The 20,178-nt window shown below is 39.6% G+C and overlaps 1 protein-coding gene across 2 annotated transcripts in view; it reads left to right on the top strand.

Annotated features, from left to right (window-relative positions):
- The window catches only part of HOMER1 (homer scaffold protein 1), a 140,635-nt gene extending 130,698 nt beyond the window's left edge, over window positions 1-9,937 (top strand). For both annotated transcript variants that reach the window (XM_061430042.1, XM_061430041.1), the window contains exon 9: window positions 1,406-9,937. In XM_061430042.1, coding sequence (XP_061286026.1) covers window positions 1,406-1,594 — 189 coding nt within the window. In that variant the 3' untranslated portion in view covers window positions 1,595-9,937. The remainder of the gene's footprint in view (window positions 1-1,405) is intronic.
- Window positions 9,938-20,178: the final 10,241 nt, after the last annotated feature.

Raw genomic sequence — 20,178 nt, 5'->3', positions numbered from 1 at the left:
AGCTTCTTGTTTGAGCAGGTCAGAGAGCGTGCTGTGGAATTCTTACATTTGATCCCAGGGTCTGTTTACTCCCCTATGGTTGAGACTTCATGAACTTGGCTTCTGAATTTATAAATATCTTATTGGTTTCAGAATCAGCTGTCAGTTTACTTATCTTCACCTTGTAGGTGATTTGAAGGGAAAAGATTAGAAACCTGGTTAACATCTAATAATCAATACTTTAGACTAGAAATCTCTAAGTTCTTTCTTTAAAAGTCGTTACAGCCACACTATCCCTCTTTTTATATTTTCCCAGGCTCTTGCGACTTATCTGTGGTGTCTTTGCTTGAGGCTTGCTCTTGGTTAAACATGTGAATGTTTTTTTGTGCTGGGAATGCTAACTCAGTGGTTCCTTTCCTATATGTATTCAAATCAGTTTTCCAGTTATTTTTCTTAGAATTTAATTTTGCAGGCATTGTAGGATGAGTGGATTTTGGAAAGAAGTGTACGTAGCCCCAACAACCAGAGGGTTTCCTGTTTTCTGTGTGCTCTTTTGTTCCCGTCATTCACCTTCACACACACAGCTTTGCCTCCTTGTCATTAGTGCACTGCTTCAAATTCCGTTATTTTCGTTTAACATGTACCAGATGCTTTAAGTAACTGTTTAAAAATCTACTATCCTTTAGATATAGTATATAGTAACTTATAAATCATTTGTAAGTACGCCAGGAATTCTGGCATTTGTTTTTAAAGTTTAAAAAATTTTTGTTGTCATGAACTTTTGGCTTTCCTTTTGGCGTTGTTTTCTTCCCTTAATCCTCAGTATACTGGAGTTGCTTTTGTCTAATTCTCTTACATGTACAGGTATTCACTACAGTTTTTAACAGGTGAGCTATGTTCTCTACCATACACATTCATTTGATACTGAGGTGAAACGAAGCATAATTAACATATTCAGAGGATCCTAAAACTTATTTGAGAGAGTCATCTTTCTCCAGCATTGCCAAGAAAGAGAAAAAATTAATTTGTCTTTTTTTTCTGCCTGCTTTCACTTGAGATTGCTAACAGTGGTGTGTGAGGAGAAGGAGGTGGGCACAAATAGAAATGAGACGTACCCAATCCACAAAATGGGTCAGCAGCCCCACCTTGGTATTTGAAGTACTTAGACTAACGTTGCCTTCATGAAGCAGGCAGGAGGAAATTTGTGCTCGGGGACAGATGGATTCATGAGCAGCCAGTCAGTAAAACTACATGGATTTCTTAGATGGCACAGTCTGAAAACCTCCTTACATTGTGTTGAGATTCAGAAGCCCATCCTGATTATCAAACTGCATGGACTTATCACAGTATTCTAATAATAAAAGTTATATTGTTTCTTAAATCTTCAACTGACACACATATATATATCACACTTTTGTTTCTAAAGGAAGTAGAAATTCGGAACAAAGACCTGGAGGGACAACTGTCTGACTTAGAGCAACGTCTGGAGAAAAGTCAGAATGAACAAGAAGCTTTTCGCAATAACCTGAAGACCCTGTTAGAAATCCTTGATGGAAAAATCTTTGAACTAACAGAATTACGAGATAACTTGGCCAAGCTACTAGAACGCAGCTAAGGAAAGTTAAATTTCAGTGCCAATTGATTAAAAAAGATACTGTCTCTCTTCATAGGATTGTTTGGGCTCCACATCAAGATTGCACAAAAAAAATTTGAATATCTCTTCTCCACGAGGAGGATCTTTTGAAAATTGGAATTGTATATTTCAGTGTAAATTTTAGAATTCAGCTTGTAGCTAGTTGGGGAAAAAAAAAAGAGATGAAAAACTTGAACTACAAATTACCTCCATGTATATTATTGGCCATAGTTAACTAGAAAGTTATAAATAGACACTTAATGCAATCTTTTTTTCTGATATTAGCCAACGGGAGAATTAACAAATGTCTGGGTCACATCCCCCTTTTTGTGTTCAACACAGTGAAGGTTATCTGCTTTTTAAATTAATTTATTTATGATATCTAAAGCTGTGTTTTGTGCAAAAACTTAGTGATGAAAGCCCTGTCTTTTGTTGTAATCTGAATAATTTCTCAGGATATTTTTGCACTGCCAAAGGCAGTGCCATTACCAATTAATTCTTGCCAGGAGTGAAAGAGAGCTGCATCTTTAATTGAAACATACTATAACTGGGTGTATAGAGTTCTTCCCTTTTTTTATACTGGAAGATATTTCACTCTGGTGACCGCTCTGATACACTCTGGTGTTCTCTAATCTTATCTGCTGTATAGTTTACTTTTCCATATCGATTCCATGTATTTATGAAAAGATACTGTCTCCCATTTTATTACACATTTTAAAGCCAACTAATGAAGGCAGCTGAGTCCCTCCAAAATTTTTCTTTTTAAATTTCTAATAAATTTGACACACAGTACTGAAACATAGCAGCCCGTCACTGACGGTCTGGTCTAGCAATGTTAAGTATATTTACAGAATATGCAGTTACATTTATTTATATATTTTGCAAGAAATCTTTTCTGAATGATTAATGCATTTCAATTTACAAATACTAATGGTTGTTGGGGAACTGTTTATTATAGATCATTTTAAGGTGTATAGCTATTTTAAAGGCGATCCATTTCCATCAAGCAGCCAATCAGAGGACTATTGGGATTGGAGCCGTTTACTCTGTCTGGGTCTTCACACCAACCACATCTCTAGTCAATCCTCATAAGGCAATATTCTAAACTGTTAACTAGGCATTTCAAAAGAGGAATTCAATTCAGTGGGCTCTCCTCAGTGAACAGGTTGTAATGTTGTTTTGATGTAATTTTAAAGGACTTTTAGCAAACATGCATTTCTTTATATATTTCTTTTAAGGAGCTATTTTAAAAAGTAAGTCAAGTGCTGTCTAGTCTGCTTATGGAGTAAGAATTGCATCAGAGTCCATATATTCTTGCTGTACAATGCTTGTGATGTTGAGGAGGGTTCTTTTTTAAAGTGTATGCTTGAGTATCGACTCCATGGAGTCTACAAATGCACTGACTTTTTGTTTGTACCCCCAAACAATTGAATTGTTAAGTACAAAATTAAGCTGATTAATCAATTTGTAACCATTTTTTCACTCACACAGCTACTCAACACCAGACAATTTTGTTTTATATATGTATGTGTATGTATATAAATACATACATATTAATTTATATTAGAGTGAAAAATAAATGGTTTGTTTCTAAAGTTAGTTTCTAAAGTGAGTTTTCAGGTGTCTCTGAAAAGTTTTTATCAGACACTTAATCATCATGTATTATATGTGCTATAATATCATGTACCTCCATCTATTTTAGGGTATTTTCCTCACCTATTTCTTGTAGGGAGGATAATTTAGGTACACAAGCTCAGAGCCATTTCTCTGATAAATCAGGTAATAAAATTTATTTGATTGATGGAATTTTGAAGTAGATGTGACTTTATCCATCAGTTTCTGAGTACAGAGCACCATATTTTAATTTAAATAGGGGATTTAACACTAGGGATCAGGGAATTTAGTTTTGAAGAGTTAAAAAAATTAAAGAAAAAAAACAGTATTAGCTATTGAAATGGTAAGTGAATTATTTTAATGATGTAATAAGATATTTTTAAATTTTGACATAGTTGTCATTTAATGGGAAAATAAGTCACCAAAATGTCTCCACTTGAATTGTATTGATATATGAGACATGTGTGTAATTCAATATATACATATACTCATATGTATATACAGAAAATTATTTTTAATATTTTCCTACTGATATGAAATTTAAAATTGGAAATTTTGTGAGTTTTTTCCTTTCCAATAGAGTCTACTTTTTTTCTTTTTTTTAGTGATTTCAACAATTTCTTGAGGGCTGCACCTTTAAATTCCCAGATTGTCTTTGGACATGTATAGTATATGGGATAAGGTGGACACAAATGCACATATAAATAAAATCTTATTAAGACTATTTTAAACACTCATTTACAGTAGGAGAGTACCTAGAGATCATCATCTACAAGTCATAATTAGGCCGTGTGCCTACCGTCATTTTCTCCATTTCTGTATTATATAAATAAAAGTTTGCATATTAAAATTTGATTTTTTTCCCAGAGACAAATATTATATAATGTATCTATATTTAGATCAAACTGTGGTAATATATTTATCAGAAAATAATGTTGGGGGGCTATAGCCTGAACATGTGGACTGGAAGTGACGCAGGGAGGGAGAGCAGAGATTGATCCCATTGTGTATAAGTTATTATATGATGACTGAATTCTTGTACAAAAAAACAACTGAAAAAAAGAAAAACAAAAATACAGTTTTTATTTTGAAATACCTTTGTTGTTCTCTGAAGAATGTACTTTATCTTTTTCTCCTTCAGTCTTTTACAGATGTTTTTAAAGAAGCATTTAAGTAACGGCAGCATTTACTTAAATCTTACAGGTGCTACTGGATTTTGCATTAGTATGTTACGTTGTGAAATCCTAACTTTGACATAAAAGGTTTTATAAGTATTTCCCTGCCTGGAAAATTAGTTTTTGTTTCTCCTCTCTCTTTTTCCTCTCTTTTTCCCTCCCTCTTTCTTCCTGCAGATTACAAAAGGCCATGAAGTTGCACCCCTTCTGTCCCTATGGGAGAACTCCAGCATCGCCATAGATTTAATGTTTTGCTGTCATTGAACGATTGAGAAGCAGTTAGAGGAAAAACTTACACCATTTTTTCAAGTGGAACTAAAAGAGACTCTCACAACTGAACCACCGCCACCTTTTAAAACTCATTTGTCTGCCTTGTTAAAATTAAATGTGTTCTTCCGCATGCGTGCTCCAGCCTTCCGTGTCTTACGTAACCCTGGAGTGTGTTCGGCCGCTCTCTCCTTTCTGCCTCTCTGACAGCTCTGGATCGGGAGGCGAGACGGAGGGAATACTTGTTTGGTGGCAGTGGTTTATTGTCTTTCTTATTTATAGAAATCCTTTTGTTTGATATCAAATGACTTTAACATCCTGATATTGTGATTGAAGACATGAAATGGTCTTCATTGAAATTTTCTCTTCTGGATTCTTATCATTGTTCCTTTACCCTTTGTGAAGTCAATTAATTTATATAAATCTTAAAGAGGAAAACTTTCAGGTAAGAAGTGGTTGAGAATGACACATGTAAGAAAAACATTTCTCCAGTAAGATACTATGCTATAATCAGTATTTGCTGTAAAGATAATTTTCATGTGAGAAAACATTTTAAAAATTGCTAGAAAGGGATCATTTTGGAATGGAAACAGATTTATCGTTCACCTTACTCTAAATTGTGTGAATGTATTTTTTAATAATATTCATGTTAAATTGGACCTTACCTTTTTTTTTAGCCTTTTATTTTGTACTGGAGTATAGTCAATTGGACCTTTAATTTTTATGGCAGTTTTTCTCTGTGGGAAACTGATGTATCGTTGTCACAGAAATAAGCATAGTTAATGAATTGAAGAAATGAATGTTTTTCTCTTTTTGTTTATATATTGTAAAATAGCTTCAAATAACTAACAATTTTACTCAAGAAAAGACTTGATCAGCACTACACTGCCACGTGATTTCTGCTTAGTATACTAGATAAAAAAGAACAGAGTTGTTTTTACCAAACACAGGTGATCCAGGGAGAGAAATTGCACCCAGAATAGGAAAAGGCCATAAGCTCCCAATAGATTTCTAGTCAATTCATTGATCTCTGTAAGTACCCTTTTTGTCTTTTAGATTAAAGCACACATTCCAGAGGATACCAGGAGAGTATGGGGAGAGGAGAGGATATTTTTCGTGAAACCAGGGCCAGCAAAAGCGTAGGAGCGTGATGCCCTCGTTTTAATCTGAGACACATCAGGATAGCCAGAGCAATGTAAAGTGCTGTCTCCTACCTTGCTGCTGCTTTTAACTAAACAATTTGGGATTGCCCTAATGAATTTCAGAGGCTTTCAAAAGATCCTCTCATTTTTGCCTGTCAGGATTTATAACCTAATATGATACATCACGTTCAGAACTCAGCATTCTGTGGCATTCTGACCTACTTTGTCCATTATTTTCACGTCAGATTTACCCAGGGACAGAAAGAGTACTCTGCTTTCTCCTAATAAAACCAAATTAAGTGACAATGGGTGCCTAGTAAATGCAAAATTAAGCCCATTCTGTAATATAGAAAAATTTTTCTGTTTTTAGAAAAATTTCTTCTGTGGGTATTTTTTCTAACTACATTCATTATTTTATCTTGTTGTCTGTGTTTTATAACTATGTTACTATATATGCATAAATATATAGTAAGTCATATCTATATGACTTGTATATATGACTTTTTGGGTTATTATACCTTAAGTGGAATGACTGTTTCAGAAAACAGGGCTAGAAGTAAATGTTTTCTCAACAACTTCAATATGAAAGCAAATAGAAATAGGTGTTTGTTGAATATCTGCTGTGTGACAGGCACTGCACTAACTGTTTGATATTTCATTTCTGCATATAGGGTCCCTGCCAGGGGTGTTCCTTTGGAGGGGGGATGCAGGGGAAAGGCCCAAATGATTGCACCTGCTGTGTTCCCCAGCAGTCAGTCTGGCTATCCTGTCCACTGTCGAAGGTGGAGATCTTGTTCATGTTGCTGGTACAGTTTTCCCCTCGAGCTTGCCTGCCTTACCTCTCTATAATATCTCTGTTAGGACACTTCCTAACTATAAATCTTGTATTTGCTTTTCTTGAACTTCTTCCTGCAGCCTCCTTTGGTGTTCACAACGCCTGTCAGTCAGTTGCAGGTCATACTTTGTGAGTGTCATATTTAGCAGTATGTTTTACTCTCCAGTTTTTTTAATTTATAGACTTCAGATAATCCAAGGAAAGTAACTTTCATATGCAGAATTTCAGTCTGTAAAATTTAAGTAGCAAACTACTTATGAAGGTCTTGGGGAGACAAATTACGTGATAAAGTTCCTAGCAAAATAAGTTGTAAACCTGTAAAACTCCTCCCCCAGCACTAAATTAGTAGCTAAGCAGGATGTGGGTTTTGCAGTCAGCACTGGGGAACTTTGTGGCCAGTTCTGGTTCCACAGAAGTTAAAGCTTCTTCAGGTTGATCAAGACATTCCATCAGCCACAAAAGTAACTCATGGCCCTGGGTACTTTAGATGGGGGATAGCCCTCATATAAAGGAATCCTGTATTGTGTCCTTTTTGCATCTGACTTAATGTTTTCAAAGTTTCCATGCTGTGGCTTGTATCAGAATTTCATTCCCTTTCAATGCTGAGTAATATTCCATTGTATGGCTATACCACATTTTGTTTATCCGTTTATCTTTTGATGGATACTTGGACCAGTTCCACCTTTTGGCATTTGTGAGTAATTCTACAATGAATATTCATACACAAGTATTTGAGCCATGCTTTCATTTCTTTGAATATATACCTAGGAGTAGAATTGCTGGATCATACAGTAACTCTATCTTTAATCTTTTAAGAAAGGGTTGGGTTTGAACTAGAATAATTTAAAAGTCTTATGGAGCAAGGTGCCATCTCATTGGGAAATCACAGTTGTGGGGTTAGTATTTGTTAATAGACCTGTAAGTGATCCATTGGCCTCTTAAGTTGTGCCTTCAACTCTCTTAAACCTAAAACATAAATAATCTAAAACATGTGTTAAGCACCTGCTCTATTCCAGGAATAGAAACGCAAGGAGAGATGCTTGTCCTTTGGTGCAGAACACAGTTCACAGAGCATAAATGCTATGATAGAGAGGAGCCCTAGTATGAGGGGGACCAGAGGGAAGAAGAGTCAAGAAATCTTTCCCAGAAGGGGTGATCCCCAACCGAGTTTTGGTGGAGGAGTGGGGGCTAGCTAGTGTAAGAAGGGGTGTGAGGGAATTGTCGAGAGTGTGGCACGTGCAAAGACTTGGATGGATGAAAGCATTGAGGCATTCAGAAAATTAGAATGCGTTCGTATACTGACACATAGGGTGTTAGGGAAGGGTGTATGGCAAAAGATAGCGATTGAAGAGTAGGCAAAGGGTAGATCAGGAAAGACTTTTTAAGCACATGAAAGATTTGGGTTTTATTCTGTAATAGTCTGGAGATATTGAAGGATTATTTTTGTAGAGAAGTAATGTAGTGTTAAAATACATGGTTTAAAAATCTAGGTATTGAGACTCCCCTTGGTGGTCCAGTGGTTAACTCTGTGCTTCCATTACAGGGGGCATGGGTTCGATCCCGGGTTGGGGAACTAAGATCCCACATGCTACATGGCATGACCAAAGAAAGAAAATAGAGTCTAGATAGCTCTAGAGATCACAGTAGTCTCTGTTAAGAGGCTCCATTATGTGGCTCTGCTGGAATAGAGAAGTTGAAATGGATTCAGAGAGTATTTGGGAGATAGAATGAGTACGGCTTCTTGGTAGAATCAGTAGATGGCAAAAAAAAAAAAAAAAAAAGGAGAATACAGGCTGATTCCTAGCTCTCTTGAGTTGGACAACCAGGTGAACAATCCTATTTACTGAGACAGTGAATTCAAGATGGGGAATGGCTTAGTTTTGGTGAAGGCAAGACAAAACAAGATGAATGATGGGTTAGATCTGTTTTAAGTGTAAGATACCTGTGGAATATCTGAGTGGAAATATGATTCTAGTTGGGGCTTAGGAGAAAAATTGATGAGCTGGAGATAAGCTATTTGAGGATTGTCAGCATATGTAATTATAACTGAGGGCATGGAAAATGGGGTGATTACAAGATGAAAATGTTACTTTGGGCCAGGTGTAAGACAAGAGCTTGGAAAGAAACAGAAGGAATGACCAAGAGTGCTGAGTAGATGGCCAGAGCGGGGTACTCGTGGAAGCCCAGGGTGGAGTTTCAGAAAGCCAGGTTTCACATGAGGTTCAAAACGCTGACATATCAACTCTTGCCTTGAGCCAATGACATTCCAAGTATGTTGTGCTGAGACCTTTCATTAATATTTGCTTGATATATTTTAACATAAAATTAAAAATGAACAAACTCAGATATGCAGTTTATAACCTTCTAAAACGTTGAAATCTGGCAAACATCAGCACCAGGTTAACTGTTTTTGTGCAGATGCCAACATAAACATAAGCATAAACATATCTCTGGTAAACTGAAGAGCATCTTGGTATTTCAAGGTGAACTATTAAATAAAGAACCACTACCATTTCTTAATGTGAATCAGAAATTTCTCAAAACTGTGCAACCGAAACAAAATATAGAAATAGGATCAACATACGATAATATCTGTCTTCTGTAAACCTCAAATGCTGTTTATGAAAATAGCTTCACTTTTCTTATTGACGTATTATTAAATTAAATGCTATATACCATTCTGTTAATATATTGGCTTTCCATGAAGCTGTCATTTCTAAAAAGCTATAGGGATGGGGAGGGGGGTCACTCTTTCCAAGTAGAACTTGGCTTATTACCTTTTCTGTGGCTGAGCCGCCTCTCCTCAAAGTCAAGTTCTAGAAGCTTGAGTGTATTACATGTATCTTTTTTAAATGTGTTATTTTGATACTGAATTCACCACTAGGACCAGATGGCATTTGTGTTTTCATTGCTGTAGAAAGTTTAGAGAGTTAATATTTCTGTTAATCTTAAATGATCCTTACTCTTTTTCATATTGATTCATAAACAGGTCACTGTATACAAATTATCTCTGGTATAAATGATCTCAAACGAGGACAACAACAACAAAATATTCTCTGTACTTGGTTTTAGAATGCTGTATGGTATATTTGATTTTTATTTCTAGTTTGAGTTAAAATTAGCTTGAATTCCTTGAGTAGACATGACTTGCACTACTTAGGCAACAAATTAGAGCATGTTAGATATTCCAGGAAGAAAAGAGGAGCTTCTGGTTTTCAAATTTGGCTCCAACTAATCCATAAAATTTGCAAATCACTTGTGAATTGTCAAATAAACTCTTCCTTTTAAACCACTTTTGTTCATATTGTTCTTATGTAGTGATTAGTCCTGGTCTCCTTTGGCAGAGCCTTTATTTTAGATTATGTCCTGTGCATTAAAATCCCGGGTTATATATAATATACGGAACATCACTGTCTATGGCACATGTCCTTCTCACAGCAGCTCACAACCAGTTTTCACAGCAGTGTTGTGACTTCAGTGTTCTTGTTATCCCCATTTTATCGATTTTGTAGAGTCTGAGATGCAGCACCATTAAGAGATGAACCAAGTAAGAGGCAGAGCATGGAGCAGAGCACAGGTCCTTGGCCTGTTCATCCTGCTCCCTTCCCACTGCATCGTGTCTGAACTGTGCACAGCAGACCTTTTGTAAGAAGGCAGGTACAAACTTCACCAACTCACGATATTTAACGAGTAGTACTTAATGAGAAAAATCGTTTTTTCTTTCCAAAACATTATGTTTTTGAATACTTATCTCTCTGCTTCTCTCCTTTGTAAGGAAAACCTTTATTTTTCACTTAAATTATGGAAGTGGTTCACATATGCTTTCCTTTTGCAAATATCTTTAATAATACAGATAAAGCAAAAGTCACCCTTGATCTTTCAGTTCCAGTCCTAGAAATTACTACTATCATCTGTTTCATGTATAGCCCTTTAGCATTTTTATATGTATTTGTATACAGTATATATGTGCTTATAGAAATAACTAGTTGTGTTTGAGGGGAGGCAGTACATCAATCTTATCAAATGGTATGTCTTGTTACACAATTGCTATTCTTAATCTCTTGGGAAGATCTGTCCAGGTTAGTACACATAGGCTTGCCTGATGCTTCCTGACTCCTTCAGTGTATTGAGTTTATGGATGGGTGACGGTTTATTTAAGCATTTCCGTATTTACTTGCTTTTTTGTTCTGCCCCTTCTTTCAGACCCTGATGCTATTTTGTTAAGTGCTAGAGGTATTCAAGATTGTTTACTACCCAGTTACCAAACGTTCCACAGTCCCTCTCATGTCCGTAGTAAGAATGAACTCTGGATAAATAGCCTTTCCTGAAAACTAAAATTCACACAAAAAAATTTAACTGGTCTTGATGAAAATCCTTCTGAATCCTACATTCAACACCTAGCAACAAGCTTCGGACATAGTCGTTGCTCTTGGAAATGTGCTGAGTGACTGAACATGCTTACTGCCATAGAAGAGAGGACTCTTGGTGTAAATGTTCGCCTTTGCATAGTGACTGGGTATACCAGCTGTCCAAGGCCAGCATCTGGGTCTGCCTGGAGGACCCCAGGTGTGTGTAGGACAGTTTAAAACTCAAAGTGCTCTGCTTAGAGCCTTCAAAGCAGGAAAAAAGGACATAAGTTTAAAAAGGAAAGGAGAAATGAGAAGATGCTTAAACTGTGGTGTGTCCCAGGAGTTTAAAGACTCACTTTAACCTCACTTTATAAGACTCACTTTTCCAGGAGTCCTTTGTCACCTTAATGGTGGCTTTGCTTCTGATCCATCCCCTACCAGGTGGCTGCTCACTGAGTCAAACACTTTATGAGCACCTGCAATGTCGCAAGGAGCTGTGCTGGGCCCTAGGAGTGCAAAGATGGTAAGACACATCCCCTACCTCGAGAAGATTATTCTCTAAAATGAAGGAAGCGTGTTAGCCAGTAGGTGCAATACAGCATGAACCTTATCATGAAAGGAGTTATAACTTCTGGGGAATATGCAAGGAGTAGGGAGATAGAGTCATTGAGGAGCGGGCCTTTGAGCCGAGATATAAAAGGGGAATAGCCATCTACTTCGAAGATCAGGTGGATGGGTGGAAAGCCGAGCAGAAAGGCTCATCACAAGAACAGAGCTGTGGGCTCCAATTCAGTTTCCTGCTCAGCGGCTTAGCTTGGAGCACCAGAGCAGATGGGTGGACAGACTCCAGATGGGACCTTAGCGTGTGTCCTCTGCAGTTCTGACTTTTCCTAAGGGGAATGAAAAGCCACCAAAACCTCAGAGGAGGAAAGTAATGGGACTAGATTTACATTTTAGAGAAAGGAAGTCACTGGCCACAGAATCAAGAACAAATTCAAGACTATGTGAGGTGATGGGGTGTTAACTAACCCTACTGTGGTGATCATTTCACAATATATACATGTATCAAATCATCAGTTGAACACCTTAAACTCACACAATGTTACATGTCAGTTGTAGCAATACAGGTAAGAGACTACAAAAAAATAGGAAAATGGAAATGAAGTGAAAATAGCTGAACCAAATACCAAAGATATTCAAGAGATGTGTTTTGAGATGGTATGTTGAAAGTTTTAATTTCTGCTGCTTTTCTGGCATTTATTGCTCCTTTCCCCCACTTCATTGCTGTTTAGTTGCTAAGTCGTGTTTGACTGTCTTCAACCCCATGAACTGTAGCCTGCCAGGCTCCTCTGTCCATGAGATTCTCCAGGCAAGAATACTGAGCAGGTTGCCATTTCTTTCGCCAGATCTTCCCAGCCCAGGGATCAAACTTCATCTGCTGCATTGGCAGGTGGGTTCTTTACCACTGAGCCACCAGGGAAGCCCTTCTCTCTGCCCCTGCCCCCCAGTTCAGGCAACAGCACAAACATCCTCTTCTCTGGCCCTTGGGATTGGATCACTACTGTAGTAAAGAGAGAGTCAACTCTCTACTTTTGGGTTTCTCCCCTTGAATGATACCTTTTTAAAAAGACACCCCCGTCCCCATGAAACAAGGAAGAGGAATTGAAGGGAGAGAGGTGAGGAGAGGGTGGTAAGAGCCACCAAGAAGGCCTGAGCGGTGCCTCTCCTCCCAACACACCAGCCTGAGATCGGAGTTTAGCAAATACATGAGTCTGCAGAGAGGATGGAGAACCAAAGTGCAGAAGACATCCAACTGCCTCAGTTTCCATGCTTTGCCTGGAGGTTTCTTGGGGGTCCAAGGTGGCCAAGGGAGGAGCTGAGGATTTTCCCCGCCTCACCCTCAAGCAGTCACGTGCCACCAGCAAAGGAGCCAGTGAATCAGACAGAAGGTCACCTGCATGGATGTGGCACCAGCGAGCAGATGGACATTGGTGGATGCTGATTTGGAAGCATGCGAGTGACCAGGGCCAGAAGGGACCCAGCTGTGTAAGCAAATGCAGCATCAGCACAAGTGGCTCAGTAACCAGGACCCGCATTTCCCTAGCCCCCCAAGTGCTTGATAATGAGGTGAACTTAATTGTAATTGCAGGGAGGAGGTGGTTTCAGCTGGGGAATTCTGATTGGCTGGGTTTATCTTAAGTTGACAAAAACTGTTTCTGCTGCTATGCAGAAGGTATTTTAGAATAACATTATATTGTTTGCACAGTCTAGCTGTGGCCTGGGAACACGTATCCGCTAGCAGTACACATTGTGGGACTTCGTAACTGTCTGGAAGAGCGCTAGGTTCCTAGCCTGGGTCTAGAGAAAGGTAACTGCAGTGCCTGGTGACCCTGAGGTGCTCCTCCAGAGGCTGTACGGACCTGATGCTTGGGAGGTAAGTGCAGGCTAGCGAGATGAGTTTGAAAGTTACCAGAAGACAAGCGATTGGTGAAGCGGCGAGTGGATGAAGGTGGGTAAGGAGGACAGGACCAGAGTCCTGGAAGCACTGACACATAACCGAGTGTGCAGAGAAAATGCAGTTAGACGAGCCTATGAGGAAAGGTCCAAAATAGAGAACTAACAGTGGATACCAGATAATCAAATTGATAACTCATTTTTTAAAATACTAAATCAATAGAATCCAGCCCAGGAGAGTTCATGGGTACAAACTAAAATTCTTTGAGATATCTCTTATTATCCAGGAAGTTATCTTCCTCATGTCCAAACTTGAGGCCATGTTCTCGTTGCCTGAAGATGTCAAGATTCCCTCTGCCAGGGCCTAATTTGTGTTAAAATGGCAAAGCCTTACTTATTTCCGTAGTGCTCCTGCAAGGTTGATCGTGGTTCATGTATGCAGAGAACATTTCTGCATGTTATGCCAAGGAGATGTCAGGATTTTTCCCCCCACTATCTTACCCAGTTCCCCTTTTAAGAAAAGATCTCTCACAATTTATTTTCAGAGATTAAGACTAAAATATTTTTTTTGTTCTTTTGGCCTGGGCTTCTTATTTCTAAGCATTAACAACTACATAAATCCATTATTCCCTTATCACCCTGGCTGCCAGAAAGTTCAAGACCAGATTTTGGGCTTAATTGCTGTAGGGCTCCTCAGATAGGGATTCTTAGAATTCTAGATTTTTTTTCTTCCTTTTGGCCCTTATTTATTAGTTTCTGTTTTCTGTTTTTTGTTTGTTTGTTTTATCAGTAGTTTGGTTTTGTTATACTGGTCTGATGTTACTTATATTTTTATAATAAATTACTCCATATCTTTTTATATTTTTTTAGTTTGGCAGAAAGGATATGTCGTCATAATTTTTCAGGGTTTTTTTTTAACCTGTATGTCTAAGGCTGACCATTGGTCTGTCAGTAACTGCTGTCTTCATTTATTATTTGCAAAGTTCATAATCAGGGCATCTTTTTTCTCCATGAAGTGAAAGTTGCTCAGTCGTGTCTGACCCTTTGCGACCCCATGGACTATCCAGTCCATGGAATTCTCCAGGCCAGAATACTGGAGTGGGTAGCCTTTCCCTTCTCCAGGGGATCTTCCCAACCCAGGAATTGAACCCAAGACTCCCACACTGCAGGTGGATTCTTTACCAGCTGAGCCACCAGGGAAGCTCTTTTTCTCAATAGTCAACTCATATATTAACAACAGCAAAACTTAAACATGTGATTGCTTGATGATATAGAGCATTTAAGAAAACAAGGTAACCTTAGTGAAGTGATAAAAAGCTTTCCTTTTTCGTCTGTCCGATATCTTTCATGGCCATGTTGGTTAGAATGATGTCCGCTAATCTTACAAGTCATTGATATAATTTTTTTTCTCCATATTTCATGTCAGAACTGATGACAAGCTTCTCACTCTGACTGTTGCCTATCACAAGCAAGAACTCAACAGAAGTAAATAATAGCATTGATTCCCCTGTACTGCTAAGTCCGTAACTGCGGGCGTGCATTCATTTGTCACGTCTGTTGGACTCTCACTTCTTTTTTAGGTGTCAGGACCCACTGTTCCCATCACCAATGAGGACGATTAGTATTAGTTTCCCCTCCAAAGAACTATTGAAAGAGAGTTTGTCAAGCCCAAAGTTTTCCCCAAGAGTCCTGCTGAAGATTGGCCCCTGGGGAGAATGCAGCCTTCTTCAGAGAGTGAAGAGTACGCCATGCAATTCTCCTTTTCCTCTCCTTGCTACTTACTTAATCTTTAAGCCACATATGCCGGGTTAGAAGGCAGTCACCAGTCATCATTGCTTTAATTCTCCCAACTCAGTTGGCGCTGAGCCACCTGAACAGAGAGTTGGCTGAGATTCTCCATTGAATAAGGCTCAATGGAAGGACTCAGTAAGGACTTAATGTAGCTTGGGGGCCTCAACCAGCACCTGCTGAACACTAGCTTGGGTTCCTGCAAAGAGGGAAACGGTCTAAACTTTCCTTTAAGCTAATGATTTGATCATCAAATCAAGATGTCTCAAACCTATAGTTCCAGTTTTAATTGATAGCATTCTGTTTGAAAGAGCAGTAACTTCAAGGGAGGAGAGTAAGAGCTTTGATTAACCACAGAGCTTGTATTGGACCCTGAACATCAAGTCATTTGGTCCTTGCAACAGTCCTGGGAAGGGCTGTCGTTCTTCACAGGGAAGCACCCAGGGACCCCAGGAAACCAGTGGTCACCCAATATCATATAACTAGCAAAGGAGGGAGTCTAGTTTGAATTCTGATGGGTGTGACTCCTGTTTTTCCTCTAAGAGGCATATTTTTCTTTGCTGACCTCAACAACGAGAGAAAAAGAAGTAGAAAGATAATCCAAAAAATGGAGTGACTGCTCACTTAAGAGGCTGTAACAAGACTGGAGCTTGGTGGCTACTGCTGGAATCTCCAGAACAGGGTCCTTAGGAAGATTCCTAAATTGCTGACCAAGACTCATTCAGTCCTTTCTGTTGCCTGATTTATCATCTGACCCCAGGGCTGTGCTGTCAGTTTGGGATTTTAAAGAAAGCAAAGCTAAGAATCCATGCAGTGCTCACACTTCCCATCTAATGCCTTGATGCCTGAAATCTTTATACACAATAGGGGAAATACGTGTGAGGAAATTTGCATTCAGTGATTGAACAGCTCTCCAAATACAGCTTCCCACTCGAGCCAGGATAGATTAATTCCTGTCGACTCAGAGGAGCCTCAGGGACAGGTTTTTGGAAAACCAGACCTTGGGGCTTCTGGAAACTTGGCACTCATGCTACAGAGCATTCCTGTTCCTGCCTCCTTTTTCCTCTGGAAAGACTCCCAGGATTGCTGGTGTTGGGGTCAAATGAGGAGGTCAGTGGTAACACAGGTGATGACATAACCCTTCCACTGCCTAGAGAGCCTCCTTAGCCTTTCCCCAGATGTAGTCACTAGTAAAGAACTCCTTCCACTTGAGCCTGACTGGAGTCCACAGATTTTAAATGAAGATTTTCATGCCACCCTGTCTAAACCCTAGGTTAGGGTTTGTTGCAGACTTGGAGAGCTGGCAGCAGCTCTTCAGAGCAAGAATAGGTAGGATTCCTTGAAAATCTGCAGCATGGAAAGCTCAAAAATGCTTTTGAGATTCAACTTCATCTCTGAGCTCTGAAAGCAACTGCATGATGATGGGGGCTTCTGCTCTCTTTGCAGAACCCAGGCTCCCTTTGAGAATTTGTAAATGTGAATTGAGACAGCTTTTGTTTGGGTCAAAGAATTTTCTAATTTCATTCCAGTTCTTTTCACTTTTTATGTTGTGAAAAATAGTCATACCAAGAAAGACTTGACAAATGCACTCTTTTCATATCACATATTCTCAAAGTATTTTTTTCTGAGAGGAATGAAAGTAATTTTACTTGTTGTTGGGTTTTGGTCAAGTACTTACATATGACATGCTTTTTCTATTAAATACATATTTTCTGACCTACCTGATTACAGTACTTAAAATGTCATGCATCCAGTGGCATCCTGTCTAAAGTAAGATTCATTGTTACTGCTAAAGATGACTTTATAAATATCCCTTCAAGAATTATGCATGGTATTGACAACAGAAAGCACACATAAATTGATTTTTGTTAATTAGAATTTTGTTAGCCTTATGTTTTGGATTAAGAACGAGATGTGGTCAATTAATGGTTTAATTCCATTTTTATTGCAAACAAGAATGAAAAAAGGAACAAATATTTCAACACTGGATTCCTCTTGAATGAATTCATTACTAGTGGTTTTGCATCTGGTGAAGGTGTGAAATTGTGCCCAGAGTGGCATTGATCTGCTCCACTCAAGGGCCCAGTCCTTTAGTGGGCAGTGCTGGCCTGAGAGAAGTGATCTCTGCACGTCTGTTAAGTCTCAGGGGCTTCTGGGGTTTGGTGAGAAGCTAGTGCTAAAAATGATTTTTTTCCACCAGATTTTAGGTGGAGAAGATATGTCATCCAGTGTAAATGATGGCTGGATCGTTTCACTCTGACAGTATGAGCCAGGTCTTAGGACTGTGCAGTTTTTCATGACGTTTCCATCCGTGAACAATTTCACACAGTTGTGTTTGCCCTTCAGTGTTATTCACACACAGGACCTGCCAACAGTTTTAGCAGTCCTTGCGATTCTATTGACCCTTCACCTCCCCAGGCTCCCGTTTCCTCCCTTGCAAAAGAGGAAAATGGTCTATAACTTCTTCCAACCTCTTCTTCCATCTTTAGAATATTCAATACATTCAGGGAAGGAAAAGGTTAAGAATCATTGCCTTGAAGAAAACTCTCAAGTTTCTACTATCTAAGGGCAAAGATGGCCTGCAAATCATTTTTATTGTCTCAAAAACTTAAGACCTTTTGAAACACACACCTACCATATGACCCAGCCATTCTACTCCTAGCTGCTTACTCAAGAGAAATAAAAGCATGTCCACAGAAGAGTGTTGTATCAGCAACTTTATTCCCAATAACCCCAAGCTGTAAACAACCCAATGCCCATGAACAGGTAAATGAATAAATGAAGAGTTTTCTATCCATACAATGAATTATTATTGACCAATGAAAAGGAACAAACTGGTGCATGTGGTAACATGTATTAAGCTGAATCAAAGAAGCCAGACACAAGATTATATACGATGTATTCTGAAGAACGCAAACGAATCCATTACTATTACAGAGGGAGGTCAGTGGTTGCTTGTGGACCGTGGAAGGAAGTGTTGTTCTGTAGTTTCACAGGCGGATGCAACTGTCAACGTTAATCAAAATGTACACTTTAAATGACTGCTGCTGCTGCTGCTGCTAAGTCGCTTCAGTCGTGTCCGACTCTGTGCGACCCCATAGACGGCAGCCCATCAGGCTCCTCTGTCCACAGGATCCTCTAGGCAAGAACACTGGAGTGGGTTGCCATTTCCTTCTCCGTTAAATGACTACAACTTATGTAAATTGTTTCTCAAAGTTATCAGGGAAAATTGTTTTGTAAGCTCTTGACTGTTCAACCTGAGACTTAAAACACATAATGGGCAGCAGATTCATTTTACATGGCCATATCGTCAAAAAAGGGTCAATGAACCCAAAATGTTCTTAAACATTCTGGAAAGCCCTTGAGTTACCGAGCAGCATATGTGAATTTGTAGGAAAAGAATTTATCTTCTGTTTTCAGGTAAAGCCCGAAGCAAAGAACTGCCTTAGGAGCGATGCCAGGTGTGCAGGGCCATTGAGCTCTGCTTATTCCCAACCCTTCTGCAGCCCTCTGAGTCCTGAGAACCAGCTGGTTCCGCAAAGGCAAGTACATGGTGGGGAACCGCTTTTTGTCTTTTTAGCAAGTCACACTTCTTAACACCGATTTCTTCCTTTACTCTGTCCAAGGTGGTGTGTGTCTACTCAGAGGTGGATTCCTTTCTATATTTTGAATGTACACTCAGAAACTAAGAGGGCTTTCCCAGGTAGTGCTAGAGTGGTAAGGAACCCACCTGCCAATGCAGGAGACGTAAGAGTGGTGGGTTCAGTCCCTGGGTCAGGAAGATCCCCTGGAGAATGGCATGACAACGCACTCCAGTCTTCTTGCTTGGAGACTCCCATCAACAGGGGAGCCTGGTGGGCTACAGTCCATGGGGTCGCAAAGAACTGGACACTGCTGAAGTGACTTAGCACTCGGAAAGCAGAAAGCTGTAGGGCACCTTCTTTATAGGCTACATGGAGGGACCAGTTTTAGTTGGCACCACTTACAGCATCACAAGATGTGAGATTTGGAAGGAACTTCAGAAATTCTGTCCAAATTCCCAGAGGAGGAAGCTGAGGCCCAGAGAGGGTAAGGGACTGGTCCAAGCACACACAGCACAAGCAGGACTAAAAATCACCGCTCCCCAGGAGTCTCTCCAGTGTAATGCACTGGGTTATCACTTACTGAAAAAAAGTGAAGCCTCAAATCTCTAGCCAGATCCTAAGTCTAAGCTTAATTAGCCTGTTGCACTTTTTTTTTTTTTTAATGAAAGCTGTAAAATTGTCGCATTCCAACTGAGAGAAAGACCACAAATTCTCAGCTGTGGCCTACTGTGAGGAAACGTAAGGATCAAACCTCAGCATGGGAGTGAATGCGAGGCATTTAGGATTATTGTGGAACTTGGCCACAATAACAAAAGCCTGTTCCGTGGTGGAAAGGACTGTGTTACATTTCCATTCTTATTGGCATTTGAAAAAATAGAACAGAAATTATTTCTTGGGTAGAAGCAGTTTCTGTGACTGGGAAAGATTTCTTGCTCATTACTCCTCCCTTTAGTGTTCATATATTTCCCCTTGATGGCTACTGAAACAGCAGATGCTTCATACAGAGAACATTTATCACAGCAGATTCTTGATTAAAGGTTCTTCCAGTGAAGCAGTCACGGCCAAGGGAGTAAATTAGGCTTTTTCCGGAAGCTCCACGAACACTCAGTCTAACATGGCTTTAATTTCCAAACTAGAGTTTGGCAGGCCCAGGTCTCAGCAACGTCCCCAGCTGCCTCCTGTCACACCTGACCTCTTGGTGCCTGGACAGGAGCGGGGTTTCACGGGGCTGAGACCCCTCAGGGGTTGTCACACTGCTTCCCAGTGGCGCCTGGACGGCACCTGGGATGCCCCTGCTGGTTCGGGGAGATGAGCTGTGTGATTTCGCAGGGGCCTTGGCCCTGTGATTGCCTGGTGTG

This window comes from Bos javanicus, chromosome 10 (genome assembly GCF_032452875.1).
Source record: "Bos javanicus breed banteng chromosome 10, ARS-OSU_banteng_1.0, whole genome shotgun sequence".
In the NCBI taxonomy this organism is placed as follows: Eukaryota; Metazoa; Chordata; class Mammalia; order Artiodactyla; family Bovidae; genus Bos; species Bos javanicus.
This window is presented reverse-complemented; position numbering and strand designations above follow the sequence as displayed.